The sequence below is a fragment of the Aythya ferina genome, assembly GCF_964211825.1.
Source record: "Aythya ferina genome assembly, chromosome: 8".
Classification (NCBI taxonomy): domain Eukaryota; kingdom Metazoa; phylum Chordata; class Aves; order Anseriformes; family Anatidae; genus Aythya; species Aythya ferina.
In genome coordinates this window covers 17,689,823-17,714,117 of record NC_140304.1, presented here as the reverse complement: position 1 = coordinate 17,714,117, position 24,295 = coordinate 17,689,823, and the positions used below count along the sequence as shown (strand labels likewise).

The following is a 24,295-nucleotide window of genomic DNA, read 5'->3' as shown; positions in this document are numbered from 1 at the left end:
AAGTGTGGCAAGGAATAGCAAAAGATTGAACGCTTCTTCAAGCTTGAACATGTTTTACTAAATTTTCATCTCTGTTTGGCCAGGTGGTAGTTGAAACACATTAAATGAAAAGCTATGTGGGAGTGTAACACTGTGTTGCAGTTGCACTTTGTGTATACACTTCTTATCTTTTTCAGGAACTTATTCCAGATGTTGCAGTAGAGGAAAATAAAACAATTATCTTGGTCATGTTTTAAGATAAGCTCTCAGCAGGTCTGGAAAATGTTTTAATCTGGCCTTCCAGCTCCTTCAGCAAATTCCCTCTAATGTTACTTTTCTAAAACTGTTTATGCCCCATTTTATTTTCTCTGCTATTTGATGTGTGTAGGGAATTTAAAAAAAAAAAAAAAAAAAAAAAAAAAGATAAAAAATTGAATATAAATAAAAAAGGAATAAAACCATTGATATTTAGTGGCAAATACTATTTCGTGTTTTACTCTAATAAAATGTAGCAGTAGACCAGTGTAACCCTAGTAAGGGAAAAGCTCGTATGATTTTAATTTACCACTGTCTCCTGATACATAGATTACTAATTGTAGTTTTGTATAAGCAGTATTTACTTTAGATCATGACACTGGAAGAAGATAATTTCAGCATCATCAATACAACATCAGTATTTATCAGCCCATAGTTAACCACTCTGGTTGATCAATTTCCTAACTGATAGGGAGAAACACTACATTTCATTAAAAGAAGACTTATATCAGCAGCTTTCATTTTCCTGTGGAAAGTGACAGAATGCACAGAGAGTGGGTGAATCTGAAAGGACCGGTATTGAGTCTTCAGGACAATACATATCATTTGCTCCTTACAGGGAGATCCTGGAAGAAAAACTTGTTCTTTAATGCAATGCAGCACAGTGTTGGGCAGGAAGGGCTGGAAGGGCAGGGCTGGGCAGGGCAGGGAAGAATAAGGAAAGCAGAGTGAAAATTCGTTGTATTATCTGTAGTATTCCTCATAGGATTTGCTGGTAATACTCAGACCTCCAGGGCCCTTCGTGGATCACTTAAGGAGTGTGTGATTCTCTCCCTTACGCTACTTGCCACCACCAACCTGCCCTTTCAGCAACGGGCTGCACACAGCACTGGCACTCTGTGCCCAATTTCTCCTTTTCTTTTTCTTGATTTGGTTTATTCAGTTGGACTGATAAACAGCACTTCCAGTGTTAAACAGCTGCTGTGAGCTCAGTATTGCCCCATGATATATGATACCACAAATCTTGCTGAATTGTCCTTCTTTTCTCCAGTCTAGGCCCTTTTCAGACATTTTTTCTAGCCATCCTGATTTCATTACAGTAAATGTCATATCTCCTTTAGCTTACAAATTCCCAGTCACAGAACTCATGCAGCCACTTTAATGTAATGTTAAATTTTTAAAAATACTTTCATGTTATACATCCATTCACTTCTTAAAAGTAATTTCAAAATACTGTTATGTCCCAACCAATTGTATTAATACTTCTCCTCCCTTTCTTACAATCACAATTAGCATCTGTACAAAGAATACACCTTCTCTTTTAAAGAATTACTTTTCATCTTGAATCACACTTAGAATATGCCTTCTAACTCTATCCAGCGTAAATAATGTGTAAAATAATCAAAGCGTCATCACAACCTGACAGCAGAAGCCTTTTGATGAATAGGGTTTTATGTAGGATTATCATATGACATTTCCAAACTACATTATATTTGAGTCATATACTATTGCATTAAATTCTTCTAACATGCTGGATTTGTACATTTAGCAAGTTACCAGTGTTCTCCTTTGTGGTCAGATCTGAACAGCAATTGCAATCAAAAGCAGCAGAAGTATAAAAGGAAAGCAGAGCAGAGGAAAGCTCTACTAATGAAGAATCAGATTTTGTTCCTGTTGTTATTTATTCCTCTGTTCAGCTCTGACAATGTTACTGGGTTTGTTCAGAGCACCAGATACCAATACAATCCCTAAATATGTTATAACTTAGAGAATTAGACATGCTGAAAAACAAGCATTATAAATATATAATAGTTATAAATATAAACCACTTTGGTTGAAAGAAATGCCCATCTCCCCCACCCCACTGTTAACACATAGCATTCATGGTAGTCAAATTCCCCTTACCCTACAGTTTCTCTACAGGTTTGATAGTGACCTATAAGTGTGCTGGCTTCCCCAAAATCTGACAAGTACTGTGCATAGTGCCTTGAGAGTGTGTGTACTGCCGCACACTCAGTTGGGTGATAGCCATGTTTTTACTCCAAGTGCAAACCCATACCTTGAAAAATGTGTAGTTTAGCAGAAAGTGGCTGCTGTGACAGGACAAATACATGTATGAGAACTCATCTAGTGGCTGGCATACAGAATAAGTTCAGATCCTCAGTTTTGAACAAGGACAAAGCTGAGCCATCATGACAGAAAGCAGTACTAAGAGATCTAGGATAGGTTAGGGAGAAAGGGTCATTGTTCTTACCTGCTAAGTGATTATTCCAGCTTTACGTATGATGCAAGATACCAGCCAGCAAGCACAGTAAGCAAGTTGCAAAAATAAAAAGGCCCATTTCTAACAGAATCTCCATAGAATAAAGTAAAACACCCTCAAACTCTCACACATCCTCAAAGGAGTGTTTTAATACATCTTGCATTAAAATTAAGGTAAGACAGTAAGGTAGTAAGAATAGTCCAAGAGTAACATAACAAAATGAAAAATTAAAAAAAATAAAAAAAAAGAAAAGCTGAGAGAAGGAAAAATGGCTGAAAGATGGAAGAAAAGGAAAAAGAAAAAAAAAAGTTGGACCTAAAAAATCCAAATAATAAAGAACACAAGGGAGGAGAGAAAATAAATGATGCTAGAATCATTGTAGAAGAAGCAAACCAAAATTAAATCCTGTCTTAGCGAGTCCATATCCTTTTCTGGATTCAGCTATACCATCCTGTTGGGCCGAATTTACCCTAGCTCGCAAAAAATACATTTTTCATCACTGGACCAGGTTGCACCAAATGGTAGTTTTTTAACAATGATACTTCCCAGAGGAAGAAATCATCCCAGGACTTCACCTCCTTTAAGAAGTTACTAGGTTTAAACACTAGAGTGGAGGAGAAGAAGAAATAACAGAGAAGAGGTTAGGAAGAACGAGAGGAGTGGCACCAAAGCCCATGTGGTGATGGAGACTAAAGCAGGGCTCAGCAGTGCTTCCAAAGCTGATGGTTGGTCCTTACCCCAAAGTCAGCAAATTCTACTGCTGGGGCCCAACCCACATTTTTTATCACGAGGGAGAGGTGCAGCAATATAATGCTTCTCAGACAACAAACTTCCCATGCAAATGACCCTCTCAGCATTTTAGAACAGTTCAGGATCCTACCCTCTACTATAATTAAAGAATTCATGTCTCTTTCACCCAAAATGTTATAGATTCTTAAAGAAACAGATTGGGTCTCCTCTACTCTGAACTATTTTCTACATACAGAAAAATTATATTTAAAAATAATGAAATGAAATAAAATAAAAATAAAAATAAAATAATTATAATATGTAACTATTCCCCTTTATCCTTTCCCTATCAGTCTGTAGAGGTCCCTTCCAACCTCTTCCTTTCTGCGAGCAGACTCAGAGGATCATGACCACTGATGTAGCCTAATTGCTTATCAGTCTAAGATCTAATGAAAATAGCTGTGCTGTAAAATAATATGGTTCAACTGAGATCAGAAAGAAACACATTGCTTAAGAACTTTAAACACTTTAGCTGCTAAAATAACTGTATATTCTAAATTACATCCACCACATCCAGTTCTAACTGATAATTTACCAAGTGCTAAATTCCATCTGAATTAATCTGGAATAGTGACGTTCATTTTTCAACATTCTGTTCCAGCAATGATTTTCTGTACTACATGTCTTGGCAATAAATACAACCCATATCACATTATACATTGAAAACATAGCAAACAGCAAGTCTCCCTCCTTAATAAAAGTGAGCTGATGCAAGTATTTATTGTTCAAATGAGCATAATCATGTCTCAGTTTGGAATACTTTAATATCACAAGTGACAAGGAAAATATTTGGATGAATACAGTAATGAAGAGGTTAAATCTGATTGTAATTAGATTTCAGTATGCATGGTCATATGGCTAATAGTAAATTTTCCTTGATTAACTGATCCTGTTTGTTAAGAGCTCCTATTAACATTAGCACACTCTATGTCGGCTGTAGAGACACACCATGGACCAGTGCAAGATTAATGAAGGCAGGTACGCATGCTGATTAGAATGTGGCAGTTTAATAAACTCTTCTAACATTAAATTATTTAATGCATTCATGCTCATGTAGGCTATTCGATGGTCAGCTTGACCACCTATGTGTTAATATTGGGAATTGAAATGCAGAGGATGGAAGAAATATAGCAGTGGATGAGGTAATTAGCTCTCATGTCTGATAAATGGGGCAATACCTATGTGTATACATGTTTTAGCACATCACAAATGGTGCTTTCATTAACTGGAATCTCTTGCTGAAAATTTTCAGAACGTTTAGTTTGATTTTGATCCCATAAACAATTCAACTAACTACTGTAGCCAGTGTCTGTTTAATATTTGAAGCAAATTTAAAGCAAGCTATAGTGATAAAATACATTGTTAAAATATAATACAAAAATTATCCTTGAGGCTTTACCATCGTTTGGATGTTCTTCCAGGGAAATGCTTTGAAACAAAGACAATGTTTAAAAAATATTACCAGAAAAGTTATGTGCTGTGGGTTCATACTTGTTTTATCTTTTGTACTCCTTTCTCCCGTGTCACTGGCAAGCACTTGTTAACTTTGCAGGAACCTCGTTTAAGTTCGAGGAAGATGCCAAGCCAAACTGTTCCTCTTCAAGCCAGTACCAGCAGCATCTAAGCGTGCACTTGAAGTACACACTGAATTGCATTTCATCTTGTTATGGGGCAACACAAGACCCGTGTCATAACACTGTACCAACTCACATTGAAAGCAACATAACACAAAGTTTTGATTAATGTTGTGTGTCACATAATTTAACACACTGCATTTCATTTTCAGTGGTGTTCAAAACACAACAGGGGGAGTGCTGAGGATTAGCCTGGTAGCCCTTCTGCCCAACCCTTTTTGCTGGCATTTGAATCTCTTTTCAGATCACTTAGCAAATCTAAATAAATGATGGGAATGTCTGATGGGCTTCAATTCAACACTGTGTCCATCTTCAAAATCTTTAACAAAATATAACCTTGCTAAAGCACTTTGGTGAATGAGCACTTTACTTATTGACCGTGGTCTCTGTCCATTCATTTACAGTAAGCCACTCATTTCAAATAGCTTTTGTAACATTTTAAAGATTAAAATGATATAAAATGAATAGCCTTAGTAGTGATCAGACATGTAAGTGCATGGTACTAGAATTTAATTAGCCAAGCTATTACGTCATTGTCAATAGAGCAATGTGCCAATATTTATGAAAACATCTCCACCACTCCAGGCCTAGGAAACTTGCCTAAACAAAGGTATATCAGTCATGACTGTGGTGGAAACTGTGCCTTTCTTCATAAGGGTTGTGTGCTAGCATGGCAAGAGTTTAAAAATAAATAAAAATAAAAATAAAAATAAAAATAAAAATAAAAATAAGCAAACATAAATAAAAATAAAAATGAATAAAAATAGCAGGATTTGTCGGGCATCAGAAAAGAAATGTGACTCTGTAGCCCTGCTGCTAGGCTTTGTGTGGTTAAAGGGAACTGTGAAGTCCTCATCATGCTAAAGCACATGGCTTACTTCATAGCTGCTCATCCTGAAGTGTGTAACCTACTGAACCACTTCTTCAAGCACCAAATCCTAGGACACGCCCTCCCTAGGGAAGCTATTTGACCAGCTTTCATCATGACTTCTCTCACCCTTAAACTGTAACCACATTTCAAAGAAGGGTTAAAAATATGTATTTTTTGACCAAGAACGGGATTTATTATTAGAATTGTCACAGATGCCAGCAAAGCAGAAATCACTTTTTAGAACATCTGTAAACCATGGCGAAGATTTGCCATGGAGAATTAGGGGACTGCAGCTCTCCAGTGCTGTCTCCAGCTAGCTGCCACGTCACAACTGCATCCAGCTTTGTACTACATGCTGTCTCCCTCCTATTGCCTTCATAAAGAATGTTTTCCACCCATTTAAGCCCAGGCTGTACCCAAGACACACTATGGTGTTATCATCCCTTTACAAAAAGGATTTGGACAAGAATCTCTCAATGTGGCCCTTAATCCATCAGAGGAATCACAACTGTGTTCCCTGAGACATTCCCCCTGTCCCAGGCCCCATGGCAACCTAGGCTTTTGGCAGGCCTGACTATCTCTGAGGACTGTGGCCAGCCGTGATTAAACTCCTTGCATTTTCTTCCATTTCTGGCTAATGTCGGTTGCTACTGTGGTCATAAACTATTATTTTATTGTTTGCTGGCTTCTGCAGGTGCTCTTTGATGACACTTGCTGCTGACTGTTTCCGATGACTTTTGCAGACTTGTGATATTTACTGACATGATGCTAGATCTATTTTTAGGGCTTCTTGTCCTGAAACTATCCCACTGTCTGAACTATTTTTATGCAGCCATGGGACAAACTGAATTGCTTTTTTTTTGTTTTTTTCTTTTTTTTTTTTTTAAATATTGCAATAAATACAAACTTAAACATGTAAGCATCCACTCATTTTCAAGGTCCTTTCCAACCTGAGCTGTTCTATTAGTCCATGATTTTTTTTATTATTTTGTTTCATTTTGGTTTGGCCAGGATGTGAGAGAGGTGGACAAGAAATGGAAGTACAAGATACAAAACAGCAAAGAGTCACTTTGAAGAAACACACTTCCTGGCTGAGTAGTCAGTTTTGCAGGTTCTACGAAGTTCAAGGTGTATGTGGGACAGAAAAGACATCCATAAAATGTAGGCAGTATTTAAGGTCAAAAAAGTAGGACACAGAAAAAAAAAAAAATAGATGTCTGGTTCTGGCATAACTCCTTATGCTCACTTAAGACATCTGAAAGACTTATAGCACTACTCGGAGAAGAAAAGAAAAGAGAAGACGAAAAGAAAAATGACAAAGATGAGAGTCCAGGAAAGAAACTGACCAAAAAAATCTTGGATCTTAGTTGAAAGCAAGATGGAGTGTAAGCAGTAAGAAAGTGAGACCCTGTTTGTGTAAGCAGCCATCTGTGCAACCCCAAGAAAAGCTTGGAAAGTTTTCATGGAGATGCTGGTACCTGGGGTTTGGTGAGGTGGATAGGGGAACTCTTTCTGACTGGTTGATGCCTGTCCTGCACAAGCACAACAGGATCTTATTATCAAATAAGATTACTTCAAAGAATTAGCTGTCACAATTTCTTCCCTAATTGGAGCTACCGGAAGATCCTGTTCCCATTTGCCTTCTTGGATCAACTAAATAAAACCAGTTTTCATCTGCAATTGCTGCTTAAAATTATGATAATAAGTAACATCAGGAAAAAAAAAAAAAAAACAAAAAAAAAAACATATTCCATGCTTCATTCTCAGGGAAACAGACTTCATAAATTTCCTTCACCTTCCTTGCAATACAATATTTAGCTTTGAAATCTGCCTTTTCTGACTTGGATCTCAAGAGGTCATAATGGATTTCACCTTGCTTCACTGTATCTGCTATGCTGTCCTTCTGGGCAGTGTCTGGTCCTTGAGACTAGTGCTCTACTGCCTCCCAAATTCCAGTCACATTATGGTTAGAAAAGACTGGTAATCATCAGGTAGAGGCAAGAGGGCTGACAATGAAAGAACAGCATAGAGATCCATTCTAAATCAGAGAGCGAAAATAAATGGTTTGGAGGGCCAGAAGCAAGGAGAAAAGCACCAGTAAATTTAAGGAAAAGGAAAGCAGAACTGGAAGGAGACAAAAATAATGTGAAAGCAACATTAGAAAAAGAAGATGGAGGCAAAGTCAAAGAAAAAAAGAAAAGACAATGTACATGCTTGCAGCTCAATTTAATCCCTAACAATACTTCCTGAGCACTTGTTGGAAGAAATTATTGCATGACATGACAAAGAGGAACTGCCAGGCAGTGGAAGATGCCATGCAAATTAAAGGAAACCTTCCCCAAAAAAACTTTTGAAGAGGCATTCTGAACAGAAAGCAGGATCTGTGGGCGTGGGTAGATCATGGACCCCACATCTGTGAGGCCATGTGCCACATGACGTAACAAAGAGCATCCTGAAGTTTGATCATTTGTCTTGCTTTGGCAGATCTGAAGATAAGGAGAGACAATCTACTCTATGGCAGGATTAACAGAGACATTGTCAGATGAACTGCCTACATCTTCCTAAGCTGCTTCCTTTAGCTTGTAAAGGCTTTGACAGTTTGCATTCACAGATGCAGATTTCTATAACAGAACTTAAAGGTGTGTGGTATTGTGCTGTCTGACAAGCCTAGAATCCTGAATATCATAGAGATACAAGAACTGCATTGCATTAGGTAATTTTCTGAAGTTGCTGTACTTATTCCTGTGCTTGTCTAATCCTCTCTTCTCTCTCTTCCGTAATCTCTCAAAGTCCCCCTCCAATGCTCTTCCAATTACAGTTCTGTGCTGCCCATCATGTCATCAGTTGGAAGATACTAGGTTTGGATTAGCACTAAATTCCCTTAAGTCTTTCAAAGTCTCCACCTGGGTATAAAGTAAGACCCGAACTTTAATTACATCTGCCCAGCTGATACAAGTTGTTCTTTCCAGCTAGATACTTGTGCTTCAGGAGCCCAGACCAGCTGGTAGTTTGCATCTACTGAGCATGGTCTAGCAACAAATTAGAAAGAAAAGCTCCTGGAACAAATTGGCTAATGCAGTATGGTACTTTTAGTCTTGATCTGCGGTAGTTTTCCTAAACAGATGACCTGTTTCTCACAAGCTGCTGTACCGACAGGTCTCTTAAAACATGCATGACATTGGAGTCTACTCACTCAAAATGACCAGTGAAATGCAAGCAGATCATGTTTTCAGTGAAGATGCCAAATTTCATACAGCTACAAATATGCTGCTTGGCTAGGCCGTGCCGAAAAGCAACCAAGGGGCAGTTTCACAATAGGTTCAGAGTAGAGAGCTCAAACCTTGCCCCAGACACACACTTAAGGCCACTCCAGCTAACTCACCTGTAAGCTCTTCCTGCATGTCAAGCTGAGGACCATAAGCCAACATGATACCATAGGGGTATCATGTTCCCATGCCCAGCATGTCCTCTGCTGTGCACTACTTACATATTTTCTATGAGCTGCTTTTACTCAGCATAGACTTCAGAGGGGTAAGACTCATTCATTATTTCACAAATTGAATACTTTGATTTTCAGTCTTAGCATCTAAAACTGTAGAGTTTTTTATTATATGTTGGGAAGACTTTATAGCCTAATCTGACCTCATTATCAGTCTAAATATAATATTTTTAATAACAGTAAAACAGCACATAGAGTCACATGCAAAACCCAAAATGCAACTGCATTGCCTTAACACAGCTAAACCTGAGAAATACAGTCTAATACATTTCTTCCCTAAGTTCCTTTAAAATCCACACAGGGATACCTGGATATAAGTTAAATTTTATTTTGTTTTGTTTAATGCTGCCTCTCATGTCTATTTAAGTGCAACTACCTGGATCAAATGGATAGATAATTTGCCTCCTAACAGCTCATGCCCTTGTTTTATTAATCTGGTTATCTTTAATAGCAGATTTTTGAGGTCAAGACCCTGAGGGGAGCCACTTAAAAGAAGTACTTTTAGTTGGCATGCAAATGATTATGATGTACCAGTCACCTTCCTCCATTTTCCTCCATTTATCTGGGGAAAATGCAAGGTTTGGTTAAGAAACAGCAGCTGTGCCATCACCTGAAAAGTACTCTCACCCATTCCACCCCACAGCTGCCATATGCAAAGGATGGAGGCTCATGGGGCTCCAGAGTATGCAGCCACAGAGCTGGCACCATTTGAAGCCTTTCTTCATACAAAGAAAATGTGTAAGTTCCTGATACAGACTAAGAGCAGTTTAGGACAAAACTGGGGGATCCCTGACAACCTTTTTATCTTGTTTGTTCATTTTTTTAGGGTTGCTGGCCGCAAGAATACTACAGCCCAGACTTACCATGACAAAGCATTGTTAAAAATAAAAATTATTTTTCTAGTAGAAAATTTTGAGAAGCTTTATAAATAGCCCCTAGTAAGCACTTTATAAAGAGCACCTAGTGCACTTTATATTTTCAGACTTGTACAAGTTTCCCATCCAATGTGGAAGAATTAGGCCAGATGGCTAGCATTAGCAGTGATGGCTGTCTATCCTTGAATTACCGTGTGTGACACTGAAAACTACCTCCAAGCATGAGACTTAAGGAATAATTTGTTTTGTGAGGTGTTGTTTTTTTTTTTTTTTCCCTCCAAAGGCCACTTCAAATTTTTTGTAAAGCTGGTTGAATACCCAGCAGTGCTGAAGGGACTCCTCATGGAGTTCATTTCGATCGGTAACTTGACATTGCAGAATATAGATACATAAAAATACATTATTAAACACACAAAAAATCCACACTCTAGATTAAAGGAGCACTGCTGTTATAAAGTCAAGCAACATTAAGGCATATAAGCAGTAAGATGGCTCACTGTGGCAGCAATTAAAGTAGCACTAACACTTGTGTAATCTTAATTCATCCCCCTTCAGTTCATGATTTGCAACATGGATTTAAATTATATGATTACATTATTAATTTTTCCCACAGGAACTACTCACTTCAGTGTCCTAGGTAGATGGTGCTCAACAGAAGAGCACTGCAGGTATTCAATATTTTTGTTATCTCCACTATTTAGAGAGTGGTCCCCCGGCTTCTCCAATCCACACCCTCTTCAAACTGTATTCTACAGAACAAGGAATTTTCATTTGCTTGAGGGACACTCTATTACTCTCCATGGTATGCTATCTGAACATTTCACAAACATTAATGAATTTATTTTCAGAACATTTCTTTGATTCATTTAATTGTAAACCATTTTACAAGTGGGAAGCTGAGGCACAGAGCTAATAAGGTTAAAAATACCTGCATATCTTGGACTCTTCTGAGATGCCTAACACCGTTTTTCCTTACTATTAAGCATTATGCAACACTGTATTTGTTCAAGAGTATTTCCTATTGACCTGCTGTAGTTATGAAGCGCTTCACTAAATCAGAGCATACCTCTGAGGGGTAATGAAAACACACTTCTGGGTCAGCCGACACAAATGTAAAACTTTTGCCACTGGCGGCAGAAAGGGCCAAGTTTAAATTTATGGGAATTACAACAAAAACTCATGCCATCATAATGAACCTAGAGATAATTACACTAAGTTTTCTGGGGATAAAACCAGAAACGTAATTTCTCCACTTGCAAAACAGCAGTTTAACAACCCTTATTTTCGTTAAAAGTAGAACAGAGAACTACACCTACGTAGATAAGCAGGGAAAGACAAATTCAAAAACCTATAACTTTACACCTTTCGCTCTTTTCCTGCGGGAGTCCATGTGGGGCCAGCAGGTTGCCTGCCCCTCCAGCCCCCGGTTTGAGATCACTAATTTTTGCTGGGTAGCAAGGCCTAGGTCAGGCTGGAGTAAACCAAGGGCACGGATGGCTTCTGTCAGCTGCCCCTCTCCACAGCTATGGCCCACCCGCTCCTCACCTTGCTGAGGGACGCTTGAGCTAGGGCCGTGTTTCTACCAACTGCCTCTGCTGTTTCACCCCTGGGAACACCACAGGGTACTGACAGCTAAACACGCTCTCCTGGAGTCCCCAGAGCTTACATATGAGCACTGCAGGGTTGGGAGCTCTTGCTTTAGGCCAGGTGACCATTTTCTCCTACCCACTTCATGCCCACATGCATGCATATGGACAGCCCAGGCTTCTGTATGGTGGTTCAGAAATGGTCCTCCAGTTTGTCCTTCAAGGACACAAATCCCTCTTTGTATTTTGTATTTTCTGACAGAAATCCAGGTCAAATACAACGAGGCACTGCATGAAAAACCCAGCATATTTCAGGATGGAAATGGACCTGTCTCCTCTCGGCTCCTCCTTCCCACTTCCCTAGCCTCCAGAACTCTTGGGGCAGAAGGAATGTGGGGATTTTGCTTTCACTGTAGGCCGCAACTGTGCTGCATTTTTTAAGGATTTCTACACCTTATCAGACATAAGATAAGAATCCTGTTTTCCTGCACAACATTCAATTGCCATTACATAGAGGAATTTTCATTACAGATGTTGCAGCCGGTGCAACATATGAGGCAGATAATTCGATGGAAAACTGCATCCATCACTGCATGGCTCTAAACACAGGCCCACTGTGCACTGAATGAGATTCTCTGGGAAAAGCGTGCACTCCTGAAACTAAAAGCTCTGTCAGAACACATATGCAGAAGAGAACTGTGATAGTTACTCAGCTGAAGTGTGTATGTGTATGTGTGTATAACTTCACAGGTTTGAAATGAGAAGTCCTATGCAGAAGCAAAAAAAAAAAAAAAAAAAAAAGAAAACACTGCAAGGAATCATGTTGGCATCTGTATACAGTCTGTAAGGGAGGTTCTGATCACCTCTGATCACCTCTGCCAGTTGATCTGACAGCAACAGAACCCTATCAGCCCCTGCACAGATCAGCAGGGACCAGTTTATATATTATATTTATAAATACATTATGTATATTACAATATTATTATACAATATTATAAATATATTTATAGTTTTCACCATACATGCTGACATCAGACAGATGAGGAGAGCTGCACCCCACATCTGTCTGTTTATCTCTTTGTCCAGTCACAGTCTTTCTTTCATTTACTGTTCCTCATCCTACGTTCTGGTGACCACCACTTCAGGAAAAGACTGCTCTGTACCAGCCGCTTTAGGGAAGGAAGGAATATCAGTGCTCTCTGCAAATGGGATCTCCATACTCAGCAATGACACCAAGGAGGGAGAGATTAATTTTTGCCACAGAAAAACAAAAAAGCAAACAAACAAAATAAAAAAAAAAAAAACTACACACACACAAGAAGAATTTAGATACTGAACTCTATTAACTCTCCCACAAGCAAACACTGACCATAAGTTCTTATAGCAGCTGACTGCTTTGCCATACTTTCCTGCTTCCTTCATGGAGACAGTGAAAGCCACAACCTGACATGCTTATTATTCATGCAAAACAGCAAGTCCTTGCCCCTTGCATGGGAGCAGCAGAGCTTCTCAATAAAAAAAAATAAAAATAAAGAAATACTTAAAATAATGTACACCAAAAAAGCAACATGTTTTCCCTCATTTTATTCTTTGAAATAGATGAACACTTTTAGCAAAATTCTGAAACAAAATGGAAATTTTCAATCTAATTAGTTCAACTAGTAACTGAGCTCAAGATCTTCTAATTGGTACTTGCTGTATAGGTTGTGGCTAATACAGCAAGAGTGTCAACTGGTGTGCCTCTAGCAAAGAGATGGATGGCCTGACAAAGATACGTATTTTTATACCTTTATGAGTCATCTGGCTGGAGAAGAAATAATTACAACTGAGTTTTGCCTTCTATTACAGGCATTCACTTGCCATCAGTCCACTAAGGGGGATGAAGCTGTGGAAGAATAGCTGTCTAAACCAATTCCTTGTCCTTTTCAAACTATAATTACATATTCCTGGAGGAAAAAAAAAAAAAAAAAAAAAAAAAAAAAGTGCTAAACTTTGTACTACAGGCACCTCCAATAAATTATTTCACTCTAAAACAGCATCAAGAATATTTTGAAGAGGGTTTTTTTAATTCTCCATTTTGAAGAAAGGAATGTATTTCTTTTGTTGAAAGTTTTTATTTTCATTAAACTCTCTTCAAATTCAAGAAAAACTTGTAAAAGATTTTTTAATTTTGAAAAATTACCTTCTTTAACAAGAAAGCCCACTTTTAGCTCTTCAACACCAAACATGTCAAAACGAGAAAATGAGCATGCAATGTAAGGCTAAAAGAGGGTAGCTCTCACTGTGACAGATTGCTTTCAGCAACACCATCAATAACCACAATGGAAAAGCTTCCTGAATCTACTTGCATGAGTCTTACACTTAGCTTACCAGCCTTAAGGCTCAGGAATTGCTTCTTCTACAGTCTGTACAAAACCAAATAGAACCAGGGGATCTTGGCCTCATGAGACATCTGGACTGTATAATGGTAATAATTATAGAGCAGTATTATTAACAATCAGCCTACATTTTTCACTGTGACAGATTCAATGCACTATGGAATCCAACTTTTAATTGAAAAATAGTCAAACTATAGCATTCCTGCTTGCAAAGATAAACTTTTCATTTGTACATGAATGCTGTCTTGTCTCAGTCTAATGCAACAGCTTTGAGGAAGATTGCCCTCATCTGTCTCAACTGTTAGCTATTTGCTAAACTGAATGCTTCAAATCACACTGATACTACATATCAAACTTGAGATAATCTCGGCCTATATTTTCCTTAGTGTAGAATAACTCCTGTCTTCGAGTATGCTTCAAATCAGCCCAGAAGGATTCTGCTTGGGCCCCAGAAACTGAAGTGCTAGAATCAGAAGCCATTGTTGGAGAACTCATAAAATAATATGGAGTCCATGTTCATTATTATAATTGCAGCATGAACTTATTAGCCTAAAACTAAGCTAATGTTTCAGCCCAGGGGCAGAAATTTTAAAAAGTTTTTAGGCTGATTCTATAAGATGAATTTGTGGGTTTCATACTCTGAAGTATGAAAGAGATTAAATTGAATTAGCATTAATTTTATACCTAAAAGACTGACCTGTCATATAGAAAGGTGATAGACATAGTTGCTACAACAGTCCTATGCTTCAAAAATCCCAAACTTGTGTAACACAACCTCTGTTTAGAGGCATGCAGACATTAGTACCTGAATGTAACATGCCCCTCTACCTTGCACCAAGATGAAGATGGATTGATGTCACCATAGTGAATGTCATATTATTTTGTAACTAAACACTACCTTCAGCTCCTCCAGCTCACAGTTACTAGAGAGCTGATAAACCAAATGCAACTCAAAGTATGATCCAGTTTTGAAAAAGGGAACCACATTTAAAAAACACCTGCTAGGTTGTGTGATGTGATTCCTTGGAATAACCACATCTTCCATATTAAGAGACCTATCAACCCAGAGAATGTATCATGTAAAGAAACCTCCAGGCATTAAAAAAGTGAATTCATTGAATTAGTGAAATGAAAATCTCCTGAATTTTTGCTTAATCTTCTGCCTGAAAAAAGGAGGATCAATGACAAAGATTCAATATTGGTGCAATTTTAGAAATACTGGGTTCTTCTTCCATGGGCTGCTTTGTCCTAGTAATGACCTTTGCGATGACTTCGCAGATAGACCCCCACAGAGTTTTCACCCTGCAATAGGCATGAAGTACATACTCTTTTGACATCTCAAGTAAATAAAAAGCGAGATAAAAAATGGGAACAAATAAAAGAGCAATAAGCATCTTACCTTGCTTTTTGTGAATTTTTGATGTAGAGTGAACCCAAACACCTCAAAGAATCATCTAAAGTACTGCACAGTTAATAGCTGAAAGAATCTCCATGTGTTTAAGTGGAATTAGGGCAACTGACACAGCAGTTCTTTTTGCAATAACTTTGATAGACAATAAGTGCTCCTCCAGATGTCATCCTGGAGAAAGCAGTGCACATCTATCTCACATATTTGTCTCTGGGACAGGTGGCAATAAATTTCTACTTCTCTGCTTTAATTTTGATGGTCAGACAGGCAGACAGGCATTTATTTCACAGTGGATTCCTTTTTGTCAGCATTTCAGAATATTAGCTGTTTCGCAGTCTTCCTAGAACTGAGTGTTAGTTCAAATTTCATGAACAGCAGCAGTTGGTTCACATAAAGGTCAGTTTCCTAAGTTTCATCATACTCTCTTATATTGATTCATATTAGGCTCTACAAACAAGATCCAAACCTACTTCTTTGCCACAAACTCTTTTGTTTGTTATGCAGGGGGAAAATGTAACAAACCTGAGCTGATGAGCTTGTGAAACTATAAGAAGGTAAGTTATCTGGAAAATTGGACTGATGCTGCAGTTATTGCTAAAATCAACTAAAGTACAAGAAAAATGTTCCACCTAGACATTCATTCCTAGTAATTATAATGAATTCATGATTGGGGAACTTCAGTTAGTATTTAATACATCACAGCTCTCTTTTCAAGTTCCAGACTTATCCTGCATGAATGCTAATTTACCATTTAGAATAAAGACACACCTTTAATGTTTAAACAAAATGATTAATATTTACATAGAAAAGTTATGTTTCTGACAATAAGTCAGTATTAATGCACAATGAAAATTGCTTTTTCTGTATTTTGTGCTGGGCTCTGATATCACTAATGTCACTGAAAATGTTATTTTTAAACCACCTGAAGTAGTCTTTACAATTACACTGTAAATAATTTCAGTATATGCTTACAGGTTTAGCTAGGATCCAGACATGAGATTTTGAACAATATAAATATTGTCTGAGTGGAGCCTTAAAGCACAGTCGCACTAAAGACAACTGATAGGATCCAACTTTTTAACTGAGAGTTTGGTAGCACGTATCATATTGCAATCTTCCGTGTAGCTATCTGTTCCATGTTAATTACCAGCGTAGCAGCCAACGCAATTACTCATCACTGGAGACCTGGTGCCAAAACTTTTTTCTACATTTCTTGAATTTTTGCTCACCAAGTCACTGAGAAGAATCCTTGCTACTACTTCACCACATACAGTGAATACCTTTGTCTTCCTGCTACCTTGGCTATCCTTTATTTCCTGGAAATCATCTGTGCAACTACTAAAGCAGCTACTAAAACTACATAAGCAGTTTTAAGAAGGAGAAATGACAGATTAAACCAAGGTATGCTGTAGACTGAGTTGCACATGTTGGGGAGACAAGGATAATGGTGTTGACAAACTAATTACCAGTGCCAGCACACCTACATTCGGCCTTAAAATGGCAGGTGAGTTATTTTAAAACAAGAGATGAACTACCAAAACACAAAATATGTATTTGGAAACATCATCATGTAAAATTCCCATTGGAAACCGCTTTCCACCTCCATAAACCTGATGATATAAAAGATCAGTAGTGGCTTACACATTCAGGGAAAAATTTCATATAGGAAAAGAAGATGTGTCATAGTTACCTGTCATTGTATGGTGGCTGTACTGTGCACAATGCTAGAAGAAGCAACTAGGTATCTATGCTGCACAAAAAGAGTCTTCTACTCCTTGCCAACTTCACATATAATTGCCTTCAAAGTTCCTCAGTACAGACTTATATTCACCTCATGACAATGTGCTGGCTCTTGACACATGAAGACAACAATATAGAGAAACTGTACAGAACATTGCATGATAAAGTGTAAGAGGACCAAATCAAAGTAGGATATCCTCTAGGCTTGATCTCAAAGGACCAGAATTGGCTCCTTTGGTTCTGTCAGTCCTCTGGCTTTGGCCTCTGTCATCTTCTCTGCAATCACATCAATCACCAGGACAGCCTAGCAAACAAGCGAAGTAACAGAATCATCAGATCAAAATAAGCCAAAAGTATTAACAATAGACAGATCACTTATCAGATCACAGTAATAATCCAGTAATAGTCTAAACTCTGCAATTTGCATTTTGTATTACTTGGTAATTGCTGTTATTTATTTCTTCCTCAAACTCCAAAAGGCTTGATCCTATCACCAAAACAGATGCAGGCAGTTCTCAGGATGTCCTGAAATCCTACTCTCTAACTTTCAGGTTAGATTTCTTGTCACCAAGATATTCTTCTAAAGAAACTGAAGAAGTAGTACAACTCATAAAAAAAAACAGTAAGAAGAAGGCTTATAAAAATGCAGATAAATGCTTTGAGGTAAAGAATAAGAGGAAAAATAAGATAAGAGGAACGAGACGTTGCAGTAACGGAGCGAATGGGGTGATAGCAAAGGAGCATAAAAAGAACATGGAGAGGTTAATCACAGAAAAGAACTGGGTTTTGGCTTGCACTCCATACAGCTGAGTTTGGCTACTACTGATGCCAAAAGAGTGGCTTAAACATTGGCTTCTGTTATGAGGGGAGAGTCAAGCCCCTGCCTGAGCCTAGAAAACTTTTACAAGGACCATAAGGTTTTGAGGTTTCCTTCTATGCATGAAGTCAGTGTCGCTCTCTGCTGGAAAGATGCAGAGTTCCCTTGAGGGGTGTAGGGAAGACAAGATGCTTCCTAGCACTCAAAAGCAGAAGAAAGAAAGGCACACAAGTGTCACTGTGCAGCTCTTCCAATGAACTTGGATATGAGACTGCTAGAAAGTGAATAATCAAAGCCTTTGTTGTAACCACAACATTTCCAAAACAATGTAAATGAAAAATATTATACCAAAATATTACACCAGCTCCTATCACAAATGCCTGTATTATAGTGAAAGGGTACTTTTTTCAAGTGTGCGGTATCTTTTAAAAATGTGTGATGTTTATTTGTTAATACCAAACCTAAAAGCAATCTCTAGTTATAAATTAAAGGCTCTCATAAAAACTGATTCATTTTCTTATTCCATAAAGTACAATAGCATTCATTTAAGAAGTATAGACTTAAAGCAATATTGCTGATCAAATATAATATATTGCATTAGAAATAAATTCCATACTAAAATAGGGACTTTTACTACAGAATCACATTTTTAACTTTTTTTTTTTTTTTAAATAAATTACTGAAACTTTTGCACTATGAAAGCTCTCAGGAAAAATTAATGGTTTTGTTTTGCAAATTAATTTAGATATTAAAAAATTATATTTTCAACGAAGATCTCAGTTACTCAGATTAAATATTAACCAAAAGCTGTCTTCTGCTTAAATAGAATTTAGCCTTTGAAGTGTTTTTATTAATCTCTTCTGATGTAGGTGCTTGAAATTCTATGAAAGTGCTCCTGCTACCAGTTCTGTGCATCACTTACTGTAATTTATTTTCAGAACATAATTCTATTTATAAATGAAAATCCTATTAAAAGAAGACAAGAAAAATTAGTCCTAGACTTTGCATTGGTAGAGTAGAAACAAAATGAGCGGCCTAACCTGAAGTGACATTTACAAATTACCTGTTAATTTAAACTGGGTTGAAGGATGACAGAGTTTAGTCAGACTGACAGGAAGTACCGAAGGAATGACAGTTGGGCCTGTAGTGGCCATACAGCTCCCACAGCAAACACGTTCCTCTGTTTTCTCAGGGAAGAAGCCTCCCTTGTAGTAAATAATGTATTTGTAAAAATATTTACTTCATGGTAGCCTAGTGAGTGAACATCTTATGGAGCTGAAAACCCCTCTTTTTATTCTTATTTTTAGTAGGGATAAGAGCTGCTTTAAGACGGCCACTCGCCTTTAGTCACATGGTTGATTCATCACCACCCCCTAAAGCTAAACCACATGATTTTCTTAATGAAAATGAGACAAGAAGTGACAAGGCTTGTATCCTTTAGTTGCTTCAGGATAACATTTATGCCCTGAGACCACTTCCTTTGTTCACTAGACATTCTTTGAATGGACACAACTGCGTATCAAGGCTATGCAGTGCCAAATATTTACAAAGATAACAATAGTTGCACTCACTCCACTTATAAATAGTACTGAGAATACTCAAAATCAAGTGCTAAGAGTTTCAATATTTATTCACTTTTGAAAGTCAAAATGTTGTTTGAAGGAAGATGCTCTAGTGTCTTACACTTCAACATGAAACTCTTTCCAAGTGTCCAGAATTTTATAAAATATTTTAATAAAATCTTTAAGCTTTCAAGGGAATATTTAGAAGTCTTAAAATCTAACTATAATTATTTAAGAATCTGTCCCTTTAATGACTATCAGGAAAGGAGCGTAACAGAGCTATTGTAGCTCGTTTCTGCAAGAGAGCACCACATATATGCAAAGAGAAAAGCAGACTATAGGTAGATAACTAAGCCCACATACAAGATGTTCTTGTGCATACTCAATAAAGAGTGGTTTAATATTCTTAAACAGTAAACTGTATTTTATATACATATAGAAATTACTGAACATAAATGTGTGGCGTTATATCATGATTTAGGGATCTCACAAACCATACGCATATTTCATTCACCAGGCACCCATTGACCTGGCAGCCGTGACCTCCCCACTCAAGTCTGATCCACATTGCCATACACAGTCCAGAGGTCACTCTGTAACAAAGGAAGTTGTATGCATTATGCACACTCTGTTTCTTGAATAAATCGTCTCTTGCTCTTGGGGTAGATAACCTGAGCTGATACAGTGCAGCTGGGTATAACTATAAAGGTACCTATCAATTCTCAAAAACTACTCTGCCCCCATGAACATCAGCATACTTATAGGTACAAAACAAACGGTACTTGGATATCAAATTTATGTTCCTAAACAAAGGCATGAATTCCCATGATCTATTTCAACAAAATTCACAAGTCCCTTGTTTTAATACCATTTCTAGAAACCTTGCTCTCAAAATTGTTTTTCAAAACATTAAAAGATCAACCAGAGCCGAGTTTATGACACCAAACAAAGTTAGGTGGTGTGGAAGACTTGTCAGTACCATCATTTTGCGATAGACTTTTTAAATGTAATTCATTTCTAATTTTTAATCTTAGCACAGGACAACTGATTTTTTCTCTCTCTCTTTTTTTTTTTTTTTTTTTTAATAATGACTTGACACTGATGTAATTTTACACCTACTGTACAAAAGATTTTCCTTATTTAATAGAAGAGTATAAATTCTGGAAGCAGAGAAAGATCTTATTATTATGGAAGAATAGTAAAATAAGATCTACAGTACCATTATTTTTGAAATTAGACGTTGTACCTTAGTCAAAAGATCCAAATATAGACCACATTCTGGTCTGTAGTATGTCATTGATGAAAAATGGTCCTCAAGTTCTACTTAAAGAATTCAGGAGGACACAATTAATATTTTGATTTCTCTCAGGAAAAAAAGAAACTACTGCAACAGATAAAAGTTTTGAAGCTCTAATGGCAGTGGGAGACCCATATACTTTTGGGGAGATTGTCTTCAATTCTTCAATCTAGGATTGGAGATAGAACTGATATACAACATTCTATTAATTCTTTCCCATAGATCTTTGGCCAGAAAACCACATACACTTCTTTGGCCAATCACAGTTACTCCTCCAGGCTTGTTAAGTGTTTCTGTACTGTAAGACTGATATCCTTGCCCTTATATAGTATATCAAGGGCATATGATAATGATAACGATCAATGTTATTTTAACACTGCACAAAGGCCAGAAAGTCAAGGCCATTTCTTCATTAGAAAAGAGGACTATTGATTATTAACTAGAAACTGGCTAGAAATGAAGAAATTAATAGGTAGATTACCCATCTACCAATTACCTGCAAAGTCCTAGTAAGGTATTTGGGATGCAAATTAATTACACACAGTGCTTCTGGTGATAGAGGTGGATTTATGCATCATTCAGTGCCGTTACTTCAATTGGACGCATTACAGTAAAGGGAATTCTGGGCTATAGTTGCAGTAAATGAAATGAAAGAGGTTACTTGTTAGTTTAGTAATGTCATGTCTACACATTCAAACCATCACACAAAAAGTTTTGTAGTTTCTCAGAGCTATCCTTCAGCAGACAGAGCTAATATAGTTGTGCCTTAAGAGTCATTACATGTTAGACAGTGACTGAATAGTATAAAATGCTCTACTAGAAGCGTTTGTCTTCTGAGTAACCTGAGTAACTCTTAACCACAGAATTCACAGTATATGTATTTACCTTACACTGTCTGCCCAGAGAATCCCCTATATGTTTCTATAATCAAAAGAGCTAATCATCTGCTACATGCTCAGAAAATATAAAATTCACTGCTGTCTGTCGTGGTTTTTTTTCTTTCAACTACAGAAATTCATACCTTTCTTTTTTATTTGTTTGTTTTTAATTGTCTTCTTTTTACTGAATTTTAGAAGTTAACTCTGATGCCTCAGCAGAAAAAAATAAAGAGTTATAAGACATTTTGCAGCTGAGACTGCTGCTTCAGGAGGTCATGTCACTAGATATGAAGTAATTCTTGTAGGACTCTAACCATCATCCTGAATTCCCTGATTTCTGTTACCCGAGGGAAAATGCCAGCAAAAGAGCCACGTGTCTGAATGATGTCAGGAGACTGTCTTTTTCTAACTTTATTTGCTAAACAGTCAACCATCTTTGGAAAAAGCTCCCAAAAGTTTTTGAATTTTATTCAACATCCTAAAAATATTACTGTAAAGTTTATGTAGACAGCTAACTGTATTTTCTTCACAGACCTTTATTTTAAGACAGAATTTAAATTCTCAGAATCCTTTGCTATACAAATACTCCCTTCTCTCCCTCTGAGCATCATAAAGAAAGAAAGACATTGTTTAGGTTGTCCCCCTAAAATATTTCTTCTAGCTTTACCACAGTTATAGGATTTTAAGGAGGAATTAATTAAGAACAATCCTTTGGCCTATGTTTCAAATCCAGTCCTGGAACTTATGAAAATGGGTAGAAGCATGAAAATTTTATTCCTTATAATTCTGTGTCTGTTAGTGATGAGACCTCTTGAAGAGCATTTCAGTGTTTTCAGTCTGCCAGGTAGACATCAGTCAAACACTTAGTCTTACTTAAGCTCTTACTTCCTTACTGGCATCACACTTGGAGGGTAAAAGTGATTTAGATTCTTAAATCCATTCTATAAGTGACACTGGAATTGCTAAAAATCATTGTTCTGTTGCAACACATTCATAAAGGCCCCTAAGTTTCTACTGATAACAAGGCTAGGAACTGCTTAAACCTGACCATGTGAAGCAACTTGGTGACTCACCCACACTTAGACCTGACAGCCTTCAAAAATTAACCTATCCATCCTCTTAACAGAGTTCATCAGGTAGCGGTCCATAAAGCAATGCCAACCCCACAACAGGCTGCAGGTTCTGTGCTATTGCTGCTCAGCCTAGTAAATCTGGCCAGTGCTGTGTTGCTCAGAACAAACTCCCTGGTCTGATTTGGAGCAATGACTCAACTTACATCTCCCTCTTCCCAGGCAATATAAGATCTTCAGAGGTAAGTCTTGCTCATTATTTCTCATTGTGGATGTTCTATTTTGTTTAAACTACTTAAACATCCTTTGAGACAAAGGAAGAGGGAAGATGTCTATAAGCTGGCCCAACAAAAAACAAACAAACAAAAAAAAAAAACACTTCCCCCTCTTAGCAAACATTTGATGAAATCACTGAAAGAGTGGGGGCAGATCTCCAGAATACATATCATCATGAGGGCAACACAGAAGAAGCAGAAAAAAACAGCAAGGCATGTTCTGGCTAACAAAAACAAGGCTACCAGCTGCATAACTAGACTGGACAACCAAACCAAAGGTCAGGATGCCACACTCCATAGGTGCACTGAAAGTGAAGAAAGTTGGATGGAATTATTAGTTATTATATTAGTATAAGCGTAATACCCACAAGTCTGGGCTTACACTTCACAAAAGGGATGGGAAGGATGTACAAGAAACGAGATATCAAAAATAGCTTGTCCATCATTTTCCCATTTTCTCTATTTACAGAGGCAGCTTTGAAATGGTGCAAAAGACCAAACGACACTTCTGGGACAATGGCAGAGTATTTTAACCTATTATTCATGCAAACTTAGGGTTATTACTGTGATTGCTAAAATTAAAATTGAGATTATTTCTTTCAAAGATTCTTTTAAAGAATTATTTGTTTTCTGTCCTTTGCTCGGTCAGTGCTTGTAGGAAAGTAACTGTTACCCAGTAAGGGCAGTCAGCGAGAGCACTTCATTCTAACTACCTTATTTACAGGAGACTCAGACAGATGGATTTGTTAATTTCCAAAGGAATCTTTAGGTTCTTGAACCAGATCCTTGCTGCTGATGATAACACATGCCAGAAAGGCTATAAATGTTTTATTCCCACTTGAACATGTGAAACATCTGGGGAATGTTTCCAGCTTTGACAATAGTTTCATACTGTTACAACTTCAGCCTCCACTACCATGGCCACTTTCAGTAGGTTCTTTCTAGCCTGCAGGGACAAGGGACCAGAAGTGGCAGTGGCTGGTAGGACTCACACCATGTGTAAACTCACTGGTTCTTTCTTTTAAGACTGTGAGTCATTCATATTTATTGCAAGGAGCCTTTTGTCCAAATCTTTAGACAGATGACCAAGGCAAGACCGAGGCATCTATACTTAAGATC

At 37.5% G+C, this 24,295-nt stretch overlaps 1 protein-coding gene across 9 annotated transcripts in view; it reads right to left on the bottom strand.

Annotated features, from left to right (window-relative positions):
• LOC311440453 (uncharacterized protein) overlaps positions 1–24,295 on the bottom strand; it is a 509,298-nt gene that overhangs the window by 295,776 nt on the left and 189,227 nt on the right. For 8 of the 9 annotated variants that reach the window (XR_014695414.1, XR_014695415.1, XR_014695416.1 and 5 more), the window contains one exon: positions 17,070–17,581. Coding sequence is in view for 1 of the 9 variants with exons in the window: in XM_084527411.1 (XP_084383537.1) it covers positions 17,565–17,581 (17 nt within the window). In the remaining 8 variants the exon portion in view is untranslated. Of the gene's footprint in view, positions 17,582–24,295 lie in introns of those variants that run through there. The other variant, XM_084527411.1, reaches the window with a different exon arrangement.